At 43.5% G+C, this 15850-nt stretch overlaps 1 protein-coding gene and 1 long non-coding RNA gene across 2 annotated transcripts; both read left to right on the top strand.

Moving 5' to 3' along the window:
• Window positions 1-525: 525 nt before the first annotated feature.
• Window positions 526-14984, top strand: LOC138957578 (uncharacterized). The gene is made up of 4 exons (XM_070328674.1): window positions 526-548; window positions 1071-1586; window positions 13176-13540; window positions 14234-14984. The coding sequence occupies exons 2-4, from the start codon at window positions 1165-1167 to the stop codon at window positions 14653-14655; spliced, it is 1209 nt and encodes a 402-aa protein (XP_070184775.1). The 5' UTR covers window positions 526-548; window positions 1071-1164; the 3' UTR covers window positions 14656-14984.
• On the top strand, window positions 2571-4548 carry LOC138957579 (uncharacterized). Its single transcript, XR_011453085.1, has 3 exons — window positions 2571-2951; window positions 3812-3908; window positions 4260-4548. It is a non-coding gene; the product is annotated as an uncharacterized lncRNA (long non-coding RNA).
• Window positions 14985-15850: the final 866 nt, after the last annotated feature.

The following is a 15850-nucleotide window of genomic DNA, read 5'->3' as shown; positions in this document are numbered from 1 at the left end:
TCAAAACCCTTTCATATCGTGATTTGATGGAAATTGCTACTTATTAAAAGCATGTTACGTCCAAACCTTTTAACAGCCATTCCAACTGAACAGATTTGTAATTAACGTTTTTGAGACAGACACATTTAGAAAAAAGACCGTTTACTTCACATGCGATTGTATCGACTAAACATAAACACATTCATTGTTTTTTTTAACTAAGTGTGTTCATCTATCTCTGTTCTTTGGTTTCTAATGTACTTTTAACTGGATTTCTTTGTGTGTTTTTGTACTGGTGCCTTTGTCTATTGCAATGTGGCTAAAAAGGGAAATCGTGTCTGTCTCATTTCTCACGACCGACCTACCTTTTTCGCTGGTGGGGAATACAAACTTGACTTAAATTCGATCAAAGTTTATTTTTCATATGTAAATTCCGAAGACATTCGACACAGACCAGTGAAAATTCACGACTCAACAAAACGAAACATTTTATTTGATATCAAAGTTAGGGACATACCCGACTCTGAAGACTGTGAAACCACAGCTACCTACACACAGTTGGTTGCCAGGTACTGTTGCATAGCTGTATCAACTATCATATCGGTGAAGCGCACGCACGCACGTTTATTATTTCTTGGCCTAACGTCATCTATCTTTCTTTCTTTGTTTCTCAAGACCCCCCCCCCCCCCCCCCCCCGACCTCTCTATCTCTCTGTCTGACTCTCTGTCTGTCTGTCTGTCTGTCTGTCTGTCTGTCTGTTTGTCTGTCTCTCTCTCTCTCTCTCTCTCTCTCTCTCTCTCTCTCTCTCTCTCTCTCTCTCTCTCTCTCTCTCTCTCTCTCTCTAGTTATCTACTGTAATTTTTATGCCTTAAATGACATGTTCAGGTGTATTTTTGCATAACCTTTCGCTTACATTTACACGTTGCGTGTGGGTTGGTGCATGTGTGTGTGTGTGTGTGTGTGTGTGTGTGTGTGTGTGTGTGTGTGTGTGTGTGTGTGTGTGTGTTTGTGTGTGTGTGTGTGTGTGTGTTGTGCCTGTGTGTGTGATATAATTATACCTAATAATGTGTGTAAATGTGTATGCTGACAGATTCTCCATACCACTGACAACGATTGAGCTATTCCTCAGCAGACAGCCACGACTACAGCTGTGGACCCAGGGCCATCTTGTTCACGCTGTTGGAATGGAGCATGGTCGACCAATGACATGTATTGCTTTGTTCCCGCAGCAGTTTCAAGTCTTGGAGGAGCCGCCAGACGACTACGACGTCGACGTGAGAATCCTCTGGGGCCCGACGGGCACTTCAAAAAGCATAGTCTTGATAATAAAAGGTTTGTTTCTGCTGAGGAAGGGCTGCGCCACAGTCTTCGTTCTTCAGACGAGTCATGATGGCGCTGCTGCTGCTTACCTTGTGCGTCATCAGGTGAGAGAGACGGCCGGACAGGGAGTCGGCAGCGTGCAGCTCGTCAACATGGCGGGGGTAGGGAAGCGAGACATATTCGGACAGTATCAGTGGACAGAGGAAGGCAAAAATAAATTGCAGAAGCTGTGGCAACACGCACAGACACACGGACGCGTGCACATCCTGGCCGATGAGGCTGAGTGGTAAGAATGACGCTGTACACTGAATCTAACACTGCCTCCTGTCACTCTTGTGTTGGCCGGTGTGGTCGTGTTTGTTGGAAGGAAGTCTGATAATTCACAAATGTTATTATATTCACACCTTTTCTATGACGAGGTAATTCGTGTGCTTTTGGTCAAGAAATTCGGAAGATTTATGTGGAAGTAATGGCTCTTTATTTCCAAGTTTGAATAATAGACTGGGACATGTTTATTAGATGTAGAATGTGAATGCAGCAACTGTCACGGCGGTGTGTACTGATCAGTGATGTCATCAACCTGTCTCATCAGGCGCCACCCTTTCTTTGTCTGCCATTGGAAAAACTTGGTCAAGGTAACGAAGAGTGGAGCGAAATAACGTCATTCTGTTTACGTCATTATTAATCATTGCGTCATTGTATTTCAGGTTCACTGTGATTCTTATCCTGAACAGCAATCTTTGTGACTTCCTTTTTGCCTGGCGTTTTTGTTTTGTTTTAATCAGTTTCGTAATTTCAGGTGTAATCATGCACTGACACACCTGTCCGTTCTGTTGCTGTGACGTCATTACGAAGATCTACACTGCGTTAAAACAATAGCCCAGCAAACATTGCACCCTCGGATCGCATGCGTAAAACACTCGGCACGAATTTCTGCACTCGAATCGAGCGCGTCACGCATGCACAAAATCGAACACGGATTTCTGCACTCGAGTCGAGTGCGTATCGCATACGTGAATGCGACGTGCTTTCATGCGTGAAAACGCATGCGATACGCATACGATTTTGTAACTCGTCTCGCATGCGATACGCATGCTTTTTATGACGCTATATTTCTCGTCATTGTGTGACGCGTTCTATTGCATTTGACCTTGGACCTCCATATTAGGTCCAAGATTTGACGTCATTACTGTTGGCGACGATGCCCTAGCCTGAGCAATCTTTTAGCTCACAGTCCCTCTGAATCTTTTTAAATTAAAGAAAAGCCAAATTCTCAGTTAGAAAAATGAAAGAAAATCGATGATGATCCCACAGAAAACTCAAACTCATGTTTATATTTTATCAGCGCTAATTTCTTTTCGAAACATTTTGCTCCGACATCTTCACTTCCGGTTTTTCGAAATCTTATCTCACGACTGGTTTTGCTTGTAGATGACTCTCTAGAATTCACAATCTGTAGATCTGCATTTAAAAGGTAGCATACAGTGTGAGAGAACACTTACAAAGGTCAAAACTGCGTTTCAGTAAAAGCAGCATTGCAGTGACAATGTCGTCTGCTATTACGAGGGGAAACAACTCTGTTTTCGTTCCTTTGCAAGCCCGATACTGAAACGGTCAACAAAAATCAGCTGACGACAGGAATGCTTGACAGGTAAGTTTCTTCACTATTTTTGACGTTTTCATTATTTAAGAAAGTATTTGCAGGCATAGTATCGAAGCATTCTGTTCACTGCACCGCGTATCAAGGTTTGGTAAGTGCAGAGGCGCCGTTTTCAGCCAAGTTAGATCTAATTGTTTCGTGAAGTTGACCTTCGATCAGTCTCAGTCTGTCAGTGTTTGGTGATGCGAATTGAAACAATGAAAGGGTCAGTCTTTTACTGTTGAATTAATATTTGTTTATCTGTGCACTGAAAAGACAGCTGGGTCGAAATATCTGTGACTGGAGAGTGGAATGTATTGTTTTGTCAATAACAAGCTTTCCAACAACCTACATTTCTTGTTTTTTGGTTTTTTTTTATCCTTGAACAAGTTGAAGTTGAACTTCTAAGTTGAGTGTTAATATGTGCATTGAATGGGGCGCATTGTATTTTGCTGTTCTAGTCGAGTTAAGAATCGAGTAGATATTATTTTCCCGGGTATTGGAAATGCCATATGTGTGTTTGCTTATTTGTGACCCAAACTGGTCGATCAAAGTAGTTTGCTCACTGATGTGAAGTAGAGCAAGAATGAAAAATAGTATAGGTCTAGTAGTATGTTATTTTTAACTTTACACTCAAGTTCAAATTCTTTGGAATTCAGCGCACAGGCAAAAAAGAAATCATTTCATTTACTGATCGAGCTTCAATGGTATTTTTTGTGGGTTTTTTCCACTGCATATAGTTAGTGGTGTGTGTTTTACTGTCTCATAAGACTCAAATTATAATTTAAACAGCGATGCTTAGAGTTTTAAATAAAATGTGTTTGTGTTGCACAGTGCGTACTGATGTATGCAGGATATTTGAATTATTACAGATGCATACCAGCTGGATCCTGTTGTAACATGTCACACCTTGAGATGAGACACCCACAATGGAAACATCACACTCACAGCTGTCTTGAATTGGAAAAGGTCAGTTTAAATTTCAAAGATCACTCTGGCTTTCTGTTACTTTTTTGTGTAAAAATGTGTGTATCTGATGGTTTTGGGGGCTTTATGTTCTAATTTGAACACTTTTGAAGAACGGCATATTATTATAAATATATATATCTTAACATCGCTCTGCCTCATTCTGTTTGACTTTCTATTTCTTATTTTCTGCCTTTCATGGCACTTTTTCAGTACCATGAGGATGAGTGTAAATAAATTAAAAACATGTACCTATAGTATAAATAAGTGGAGAACTGAAGGAAAATGGCTGTCGTGTGTTCAGGTGGCTTCAGACTATGTACACTAACTAATGATTTGATAAATTGTTGTCAGTTTCAGGGAAACTCTGTTGGACCTGGGCTGCAGAGGAGAGGTAGCAAATGCAGCCAAGCAGATCGAGTCTCATCTTTTGAAGGAAGGGAAGGCGCATCACTTGTTTATGCCTGGTGATGGATCACCGAGGACGTCAGCACGGCACTGGGAGTCCTTACAAAACACATTGCCTTTCGCTGCATATATATTCAGAGATAGCCGAAAAGTCGCAGCATTGTGAATACAAATTGTATTTTGAGTGTTGATAATTATCACTAATTGATGGGGCGGGAATGTAGCTCAGTCGGTAGCGCGCTAGATTTGTATCCAATTGGCGCTGTCAGCGTGAGTTCGTCCACACGTTCGGCGAGAGGTTTATTTCTCAGAGTTACCTTTGTGTGCAGACTCTCCTCGGTGTCCGAACACCCCCGTGTGTACACGCAAGCACAAGACCAAGTGCGCACGAAAAAGATCCTGTAATCCATGTCAGAGTTCGGTGGGTTATAGAAACACGAAAATACCCAGCATGCTTCCTCCGAAAGCGGCGTATGGCTGCCTAAATGGCGGGGTAAAAACAGTCACACACGTAAAAGCCGTGGGAGTTTCAGCCCATGAACGAACAAACAAAATCACTAATTGATCAGCATTACATGGTTTTGTATTTTAAAACAAATGTGACTATTTCTTTAATACGCAAAGGGTTTCTTTTTGTCATGAATTATTATTATGAGGCGCGAACCTGTCAAGAATAGAATAGGCAACCGAGACTACTCGCGCATTACACGACGTAGCCAAGTGACGTATTCATATGACGTATCCAAGTGTACTGACGTAAACTAAAATCGTTTCACGAGAGGGTCGTTTTCCGCAAGTCTACGGAACGAAGAACGCTTGGAAGAAAAGCCGTTCCCCTTTCTTTGAAGGTAAGTGACTGTGGTTATTGCATCGACATTCGTTCCACGGGATCTGGGCGGAGATGAGTGTATCGTGTCAGTCATGTACATTGTGTTGTTGTCAAGTTGTGTACGTTTGAATGTGCGCTGTTGCCAAAGCCCCATTTTTGGCTCACGTAAGTGTAGCCTATGCGATGATAAACTTTGTCTGTCTGTGCGTGCGTGCGTGCGTGCGTATGTATGTGTGTATGTCTGTGGTAGAAACTTTAACATTTCCGAGTCTATGGATTACGTCAGTCTCGGTCAAAAGTGTTCGACGTGTGTGATAGAAACTATTTGAAGACGTCACATTATGACGTAAGAGGGTTAGACGTCACGCAAAGGAATTACTGAAAGTCTCGGTCATTGTTATTGTGAGCGGGCCGAGACTTCTTGGCAGATCCAGGGTCTCGCTTTCTTGCATAGTTTCACCTATGCTTACTGTGTGTGTGTGTGTGTGTGTGTGTGTGTGTGTGTGTGTGTGTGTGTGTGTGTGTATGTGTGACGGAGTGATTGAGTTTGTGTTACTGTTTGTCGATTTCTTACGTGAGCCTTGAAGGCTTCGCCTCTTGTTCGAAACGCAGTAATAGAATGAGAACGATAATAAAACATGAACAAACCAAGTCTTTTAGACAGGCTGTGTAGGTAACACATATGGCCCTTTGATCTGTTTCAGGAACCCACGGTCTAACGATTCATTCATCTTCCTCTTCCTCATGTTGCCGTAATTTGTGGAGAGAGATGTAACCAGACTACTACTGCTATTAACTTGATGATGGTGTCTTGAGAAGAAGAGTGACGAACCAAACCAGGAGCGCGGTCTTCAAGACCAGTCAAGTGCTACAAGTCATCTCGAGTACCTTTTCAATGACATCGAGCTAAGTCAAAACTTCATAAACATTATGTGTGTTCCTTTTGTTTTGATGTCCTCCAAGGGAACATTCTGAAGAACGTTTGCAGCGGCGGAGTCACGTTAGATTACCATGACAGAATTAAAAATCCAGCAGCAATAGACATTTGATCAGAGTGTGCTGTGATCCCAGTAACATGACCTAGCTGGAACAGTGTGTGATACATTTAGTACGATACTGATATTTAGCAAAAATATAGACTAACCTGATTAATGTGTGCTGCATTGCAAGAATTTTATTAACACTAACCATGTATTAAATTATATAAACCTGTGTTGATCTTTCTCCGCTACTTCGAGAGCATGGGAAAGAGTGAAGGAAAGTAAAGTCAAGGTAGTACCTGTTTCTTTAGCTAATTCGAAAAGGCGGCGTGTTTTCCTTCCATAAACTTCCTTTGGAAGGTGCACGCAGAAAGAAACAGGTTGACGAAAACTGACCTGTGACATATGGGGGCTTCGTCCGGGATATTATAACTCGTAATTTCAATTTGGCTTCCCCAAACAAATTTTCTTCAAACAAACTCCCTATTCGTTTTTGACTCACATGCGAAGCAAAAGTGAGTCTATGTACTCACCCGAGTCGTCCGTCCGTCCGTCCGGAAAACTTTAACGTTGGATATTTCTTGGAGACTATTCAGTCTATCAGTACCAAATTTGGCAAGATGGTGTATGATGACAAGGCCCCAAAAAACATACATAGCATCTTGACCTTGCTTCAAGGTCAAGGTCGCAGGGGCCATAAATGTTGCCTAAAAAACAGCTATTTTTCACATTTTTCACATTTTCTCTGAAGTTTTTGAGATTCAATACCTCACCTATATATGATATATAGGGCAAAGTAAGCCCCATCTTTTGATACCAGTTTGGTTTACCTTGCTTCAAGGTCAAGGTCACAGGAGCTCTTCAAAGTTGGATTGTATACATATTTTGAAGTGACCTTGACCCTGAACTATGGAAGATAACTGTTTCAAACTTAAAAATTATGTGGGGCACATGTTATGCTTTCATCATGAGACACATTTGGTCACATATGATCAAGGTCAAGGTCACTTTGACCCATATGAAATGTGACCAAAATAAGGTAGTGAACCACTAAAAGTGACCATATCTCATGGTAGAAAGAGCCAATAAGCACCATTGTACTTCCTATGTCTTGAATTAACAGCTTTGTGTTGCATGACCTTGGATGACCTTGACCTTGGGTCAAGGTCACATGTATTTTGGTAGGAAAAATGTGTAAAGCATGTGAGTCGTATGGGCTTTGCCCTTCTTGTTCGTTTGTGTGTTCGTCCGTTCATGTTCATCATCGTATAAATCAACTTTTGTGTTTATTCATGTTTATAGCTAGCTCATCATTTAACGATAACAGAGTCTGACGTGTGTGCTTCAGCACACGGGAATAATCCAAATGAAGAGTGACGCAAGGCTTTAACGTCACTATAATAATTTACGTAAAGCACTAATGTTATAGTAGTTTAGTTCCCCCTATTTGGCTGTGCTAAACAAAAAGCTATAACAGAAGACAGTGGACTAACACCCTGTCAGGCCATCCTGTGTCCCTTAGTCGACAAAATTATAATATTGTTGGTCGCCGTGGGAGGTTGGTGGGCGAATTGGGTTATATACGAGGGATAGCACTCATCTTCGTCCAGAAGGACCGTGGAAGTGAAGTTGATTCTGCAGACAGTCACACTTCACAACGCCAAGAGTAAGGGTTAGGAAATTTAGATTATTGTCTATACAGCAGTAGATAATTGAAGAATCTTATTTCGACTTACTGTACGATAGAATCGAGTTAATATTAATATAGGCGAAAGGTCCACGTTGATGGAGCGCCGATGAGATATTAAAATGAAGTTCACTCGATAGAACGGTATATTGTTTGACATATACCAGAAGAACCATAAATTCTAGTGTTAGGTATCCGTGGTTGTAAAAGGATATTAGAATGGTTCAGAGAAATCGTGTCATTGGGACACGTAACGTTTACTGAGGTAACGTTGAACGTTCATGAATTCAAGTAGTAAAGTGAGCTTCACTAAAGGAACACTTCATTCTATAGTGGGGGAGTTTTCTCTCTCTGGTAAATAGTGTGTGAAAAGCAGTTTAGTCAAATCGGTTTTTCAACCGAGCATCACGTATTTGCAGTTTGATTCAGTGAATATCTGTGTGTGAGTTAATGTAAAGGATATGCAAACATCCAAACACCCGAGTACTAGGGCGCATATAGCAAAAATGAACGCTGACCCGCAGAACCAGAATACGGCCGAGGCCGTAGTTTCAGATGTTGAAGGTGGTGACACATATGTCAACACCCAAGGAGAATCGAGCGATAATGATTCTCAGACGTTAGGCGCGCGTGTAACGACTTATGTATCCGCTGTGAGTAATGATCGTGCAGGTCCGATCTGGAGTGGACTCGCGAACTTTTGGCGATAGGACGAGAGTTAGGACTCGAAGGCAAAGACTTGCGGGAGTTTGTAGCTGAAGAACGCGAACGAGAGGAACGTGAACGTGAACGTGAACGTGAAGTTCTCGAACGTGAACGTGAAGTTCTCGAACGCGCACGTGAACGAGAAGCCGATCGCGCGTTTCAGCTAGAACAGTTGAGGATACAAACGGAAGCACGCCGAGACAACGCCAACAATAACGCGTCGAGGCGTCGTGGGGATGACGACTTTATCCCCAAAATCCCTTTTCTTGATGACAAAGACGACATCGAGAGTTGGTTTGCACAATTTGAACATTATGCAACCGACTGTCATCTCGATGACGAACGCAAAGCTACGAGAATGGTGTATTTCCTGAAAGGAAAGGCGAGAACCATTTATGCAAAACTCAGTTTCGAAGACGCGCGCAACTACAACACTTTGAAGAATGCGTTGTATGATGGATTTCAACTGACAGCAGATCAATATCGGAAGAAATTCCGTCAGCTGAAGCGAAACCCATCTGACACGTACAAAGAACATGTCACCAAACTTGAGCGCATCCTCGATAAATGGATCGAGTTAGCCAAGTGCGATGAACATGTGGCAGATCTGAAGGATCTAGTTCTCAGAGAACAATTAGAGAACACCTTCCCTACCGAAGTGATGTTGCACGTACTTGATCGGAAACCGAAGTCTGCGAAAGAAATGGGCGAAATTGCCACGGAGTACGAACAATCACGTTCGAACATCAGGCCACGGCAATCTCACCAAAACCATTCTAGCGGCAGCGCGTTTTCGAACACGAAAGGTTCGAACGTCGTCGAAAGTGACGCGAAAGAGAAATCGTCACAGAAAGAACATAAATACGTGAGCGATGATGAAAAACAAAGACTGAAAGCCACAGGCTGTTGTTTTTTTTGCAAGGGCAAAGGGCACCTGTCGCGATTTTGTCCCAATAAGGGAGAAAGCGTTCACGCAGTTCATGTTCGAAATGAATTTGATGGACAAGAAATCCCCGTACATCTTGACAAGCTGTGCAAGTCGTGCAAAAAGAAGGATTTCAAAGAGGAAGTGTTCATCAAATTAGACGGCCGAATCGTAAAAGCATTACGCGATTCCGGGTGCTCAGGTATTATGGTCAGGGCCGACCTTATACCTGAAGAAAGGTACTTGGCAAAGAAAAAAGAAACTACTCTCGCAGAGAAGAAAACACGGAAATTGTGTCCCACGGCTGTGGCCCACATTGACTGTCCGTATTTTGATGCCAAAACCGAAGTGGTCATACTCGAAGATCCCATTTATCCTGTCCTCATAGGAAAATGGTATGGTGTAGGCCAGAACAAGAGGAAGACCCCTTTGTTTCCAGTACGTGACCCGAGTTGGTATCAAGGTGAGACCAACGCGGCGGTCAGTACACGTAAGCAAGAGAAGGAGGAAAAAGAGCAGAATGAGAAACCTGTGCCGGGAACTAGGCATGATGACAGAAATACACACAAGATGTATTCCCCGCAAGATCTCAAGAAGGCTCAGAATGATGATGAAACACTGGCAAAAGTACGCCAGATGGCTGTTTCAGGAGAATCATTCCACGGTGTGAGGTATGTCTACAAGAAAGAAATCTTGTACAGGACAACCCTCGACAAAACCGGGAGTGAATCTAGTAAAGTCGTTGTTCCCAAAGAAATGAGAACCAAAGTTCTTTCTTTTGGGCACGACCACCCGATGACAGGTCATCTCGGGCAGAAGAAAACCACTGATAGAATCAGGTGTGAGTTCTGGTGGCCAGGTTTGGTCGGAGACATAAAACGTTACTGTCTCTCGTGTGACACATGCCAAAGAACAGCGCCAAAAGGCAGAACCAAGAAAGCACCTCAAGACAGTCTGGGGTTCTCACCCTTTGAAATGCAGTATGGCAAGACCATCAGAGGTCCCATGCAGGATCTGCGTCGGGCATGGACTGATGAATCGGTCGAAGGTGAACAGAAGACGACAGCAGAATACGTTGTCGACCTCAGAAACAGAATTGACGAAAAAAAAGAAGAAGCAGAAGAACACATCGCCGTAGTCATCGAGGAAGATGATACGATGAACGATGATATCTTCCGAATAGACACTCAGAAGATGATTCCTCTGCTGGAAACTACTCGTACAGAAGATGTCACAAGCGTGAACTTCTGTAAAGAATTGAGTAGAGAAAGAACAAAAGAGGCGAAAGCGATCTGTAGTGCATTCTCCAAGAATCTGACTGATGTACCGATTACTACCAACTTGGAGAAGTGCAGAATCGAACTTACAGAGAAGAAACCTGTGTTTGTTCGACCGAGACTCGTACCTCATGCGATGGTGAAAACGGTCGAAGACGAGATCGACGAGATGTTGAAGCTCGGGGTCATTGAACCGGCAAACTCACCGTACAATGCTCCAATCGTTTTTGTGAAGAAGAAAGGAGGTAAGAAATACCGGGTTGTGACAACCATGGAGCAGATTATTTAAGTCGCGCTTCATATAGTGACTAAATTTGGGAAATTCATTCTCAAGAAAGGGGCTGTCATGAATTATTATTATGAGGCGCGAACCTGTCAAGAATAGAATAGGCAACCGAGACTACTCGCGCATTACACGACGTAGCCAAGTGACGTATTCATATGACGTATCCAAGTGTACTGACGTAAACTAAAATCGTTTCACGAGAGGGTCGTTTTCCGCAAGTCTACGGAACGAAGAACGCTTGGAAGAAAAGCCGTTCCCCTTTCTTTGAAGGTAAGTGACTGTGATTATTACATCGACAATCGTTCCACGGGATCTGGGCGGAGATGAGTGTATCGTGTCAGTCATGTACATTGTGTTGTTGTCAAGTTGTGTACGTTTGAATGTGCGCTGTTGCCAAAGCCCCATTTTTCGAAACGCAGTAATAGAATGAGAACGATAATAAAACATGAACAAACCAAGTCTTTTAGACAGGCTGTGTAGGTAACACATATGGCCCTTTGATCTGTTTCAGGAACCCACGGTCCAATGATTCATTCATCTTCCTCTTCCTCATGTTGCCGTAATTGTGGAGAGAGATGTAACCAGACTACTACTGCTATTAACTTGATGATGGTGTCTTGAGAAGAAGAGTGACGACCCAAACCAGGAGCGCGGTCTTCAAGACCAGTCAAGTGCTACACGTCATCTCGAGTACCTTTTCAATGACATCGAGCTAAGTCAAAACTTCATAAACATTATGTGTATTCCTTTTGTTTTGATGTCCTTCAAGGGAACATTCTGAAGAACGTTTGCAGCGGCGGAGTCACGTTAGATTACCATGACAGAATTAAAAATCCAGCAGCAATAGACATTTGATCAGAGTGTGCTGTGATCCCAGTAACATGACCTAGCTGGAACAGTGTGTGATACATTTAGTACGATACTGATATTTAGCAAAAATATAGACTAACCTGATTAATGTGTGCTGCATTGCAAGAATTTTATTAACACTAACCATGTATTAAATTATATAAACCTGTGTTGATCTTTCTCCGCTACTTCGAGAGCATGGGAAAGAGTGAAGGAAAGTAAAGTCAAGGTAGTACCTGTTTCTTTAGCTAATTCGAAAAGGCGGCGTGTTTTCCTTCCATAAACTTCCTTTGGAAGGTGCACGCAGAAAGAAACAGGTTGACGAAAACTGACCTGTGACACTTATTATATTTGTCCTAATCAAAAATGTTAAATGTGTCAAAATGCCATCAAGTTCAAAATGTAAAGCCTAGGTAGAATATGATTCATAATTTTAGTTGTAACTAAGTAAGTGTATCTTCTTCTTCTTCTTCTGCGTTCGTGGGCTGAAACTGCTACGTACACTCGTGTTTTTTGCACGAGTGGAATTTTACGTGTATGACCGTTTTTTACCCCGCCATTTAGGCAGCCATACGCCGTTTTCGGAGGAAACATGCTGGGTATTTTCGTGTTTCTATAACACACCGAACTCTGACATGGATTACAGGATCTTTTTCGTGCGCACTTGGTCTTGTGCTTGCGTGTACACACGGGGGTGTTCGGACACCGAGGAGAGTCTGCACACAAAGTTGACTCTGATAAATAAATCTCTCGCCGAACGTGGGGACAAACTCAAGCTGACAGCGGCCAACTGGATACAAATCCAGCGCGCTACCGACTGAGCTACATCCCCGCCCCAGTAAGTGTATCTAAATTTAATTACGCATTTTCACTAAGATTGTGAATGTTTATAAAAATTGAAAATTGTTGAATAACATAATATTTTGATGAAACAATTTGTTTTTGAGTTTCTGCTTGCATGGTTTGAGTGAGTGTTGTTGTCAGAGTGCCTGAAAATATGAGCAGCTAAAAACCTGATTTATAAAGAGCATAAACAATCCGGAATACGAATGGAATACGCATGCGATACGCATGCGGTAGACCTGCGTTAGAGGTGCGTGTCACGCTCGATATACGAGCAAAAAACGCATGCGTATCGCACGAAACAAAAGTTACAGAATCGTATGCGTATCGCATGCGTTTCACGCATGCGATACGCACGCTTTCACGCATGCGTATCGCATGCGATACGCATGCATAATGTTTGTTGGGAGGTGTGTGATAACTATAACACACCTGTCTGTTCTGTTTATAAACACTGACACACCTGTCTGTTCTGTTACAGTGACGTCATCGCAGAGATCTACCGGGCGTTAAAACAACGACACGTCAGGTTCACCCTGTGGGCAGCTGGCGTTAAGCTAGATGTACCTGCCGACATGAAGCGTCACGTCCGCTACCTGACGCAGCCCCTGAGAAGTCCACCTGCTGTGGTGAGAGAGGTGGAGCAGGCTGACGATATGAAGAGAGGAACGGTCCCGGCCTACACCAGGCCGCCAGTGTCCGCACCGTGCGACGGCCCACCTGTCCTGACGGTTGGTCACTATAATGGGTACCCCGGTGACAGACAGGGACATGAGGGTGACAGGCCATGGCAGTGTGCACGGTGCGGGGAGCTGGTGGCAGACATGCTGCGAGATCTTCGTGTCGGTCAGTACACCTCTGTCTGTCTGTCTGTCTGTCTGTCTGTCTGTCTGTCTGTCCGCCTGTCTGTCTGTCTGTCTGTCTGTCTGTCTGTCTGTCCGCCTGTCTGTCTGTCTGTCTGTCTGTGTCCGCCTGTCTGTCTGTCTGTCTGTGTCTGTCTGTCTGTCTGTCTGTCTGCCGGTCTGTGTGTCTCTCTCTCTCTCTCTCTCTCTCTCTCTCTCTCTCTCTCTCTCTCTCTCTCTCTCTCTCTCTCTCTCTCTCTCTCTCTCTCTCTCTCTCAATGCAGTAAGTGTCAGTCAGGTTGGTGTACAACATTTCAATGACGTCATTAAACTTACAAGGAATGTTGGTATTTACGTCATTTACTGTGACGTCGTTACATAATATCGTCACAAGTCTGCCAAGGTGAGGTGTGGAACACTGAATAATATAAAATTGTTTTTCCTATTTCCAGGTGGTTGTGGTGCTGCTGATGTAGTTGTAGTCTCTGTTCACGTGTTGCTGTAGCCGGTGTTGGTGCGGAAGTTAGACATGGGTCGTCGTTGTTGTTTGTGTCGTGGTTGTTGTTGTTGGTGATGGTGTCGTCGTCGTTGCTGTTGTTGTTGGTGGTGGTGTTGTTGTTGTTGTTGTTGTTGAAGTCGGTGTGGATGTGTCTTACACAACGACGATGTAATGTTGACGGTGTGTGTGATGTTTCAGGTTGCCAAGACAACGCTCCCCACGGGCAGGGCGGCCTCACCTTCAGCGACGTCTTTGTGCTGGGTATCATGAAGTGTGACACAGACACACCGGATGATGACATCTGGTCACCAGCACCCTTCATCCGGGGCCTCGAGTCACGCGGCGTCCCCACCCGTAAGGTGGCTCATAACGACACAGAGGCCGTTAGACAACTGGCTGAAATGACGTCAGGTCCCACACAGAGAGCGGCAGGTAGGGGTCGAGACGAGGCGGTGACGGTGGCCAATCAGAACACAGTATGGGGCTTGGAGAGACCCGTCGTCGTCTACCTGGAGACTGGGTATGATGAGGCTAGTGTTAATGCTGACGCTACCGGCCGCCTGAGATCCATGTCGCGGTCCACGGCCCAGGTGATCTGGGTGAAGAATGTTAGGACATAGACAGCGACAGCGACACTGAGTGACACCCACATCTCGTCACCGCCACCACCACCACCTGTCTCGACTATACATCCCGCAACGTCCAGCGATGTCTAACAACAACAACAACAACAACAACAACAACAACAACAACCGTTGAACTGAAATTCAACATTTTATTAAATCAATTTACTGAAACTCAGCAATACCTGTCCTTACAACCTGCCGCTCTCTGACAACTACGACGACAACATCATCCTCTACCACGACATCCACCATCATCCGCCACCATCACCACCGACACCGACAACAACAACCCGAGTGACATTTTTATCGTTTTAAAATACGGAGAATAAGTAGAGGTTACATGCCGAGTCTCAGTGATTATTAAAAATAATGGTCGAAGTTAGCGGATCATGAAAAATGCGAGCTTCAGCGAGCTTTTTCATGACCGCGAACTGAGACCATTATTTTTAATAATCACTGAGACGAGGTGTGTAACCTCTTTATTCCCCCTTTCTTCAGTTATTCAAAGAAAACAGGAGTTTTTGTGCGAAAGTTTGATCGAATCCGAATCACTCAACCAGTCAACCTGCGCAGGCGATCGATTAATGCGCGGTTGTATAGTTCCGTGCAAATCATTCCATTCTGTTAACACTTCTTGTCAGTTTCCCTGTTTTAGACTAAAATCAAGTACACAGATAAGCTGTTATTCTGCTGTGGCGGCAAAGGCAGATATTGTGTGTTCTGTTTATGTTTTAGTATCGCTAAAGATAATGTTCTTTCGTCAAATGGGACTAGCAGACGAACTTTTGCACCCGTGTTCCAACGTTAATTACTGTATGAAGTTCAGTTTTTTGGGGAAAATAGTGTATGAAACCGCTTTATGTTGTTTAAATTGATGAGATGTGTGCATTTGGTTGCGTGTGATCTGTTTATAAGATGAAATATTGTTGAAAACTGACCGTCGGATTGCAGTCAGTGTTGTCGAAGAAACTGCGTTAAAAGAAGGGGAACTACTCTTGTCGGCAAGAGTATGAGTTACTTGCCTTGGGAATTTGCTTGTGATGAACGGTGTGTGCACAGCAGATCTATATTCAGAAAACAACCGAACTCATGGATTTTATATGGAGATTCATGTGTTCAGGCCTGTAGTTGTTAATTTAAATGCGGTATGTTTGTATTGTTTGCTCCAGAGATGTATATTTCGTACGTA

The sequence above is a fragment of the Littorina saxatilis genome, unplaced genomic scaffold (genome assembly GCF_037325665.1).
Source record: "Littorina saxatilis isolate snail1 unplaced genomic scaffold, US_GU_Lsax_2.0 scaffold_349, whole genome shotgun sequence".
In the NCBI taxonomy this organism is placed as follows: domain Eukaryota; kingdom Metazoa; phylum Mollusca; class Gastropoda; order Littorinimorpha; family Littorinidae; genus Littorina; species Littorina saxatilis.
The sequence above is the reverse complement of the archived record's forward strand: the minus strand, read 5'-3'. Positions and strand labels throughout refer to the sequence as shown.

Bases quoted from the DNA above. Each gene is read 5' to 3' on its own strand.
- LOC138957578 (XM_070328674.1), top strand. From the start codon at position 1,165: ATGGAGCATGGTCGACCAATGACATGTATTGCTTTGTTCCCGCAGCAG. The intron at 1,587-13,175 runs GTAAGAATGACG...GTTCTGTTACAG, and splicing joins CTGGCCGATGAGGCTGAGTG to TGACGTCATCGCAGAGATCT. The intron at 13,541-14,233 runs GTCAGTACACCT...GTGATGTTTCAG, and splicing joins GCTGCGAGATCTTCGTGTCG to GTTGCCAAGACAACGCTCCC.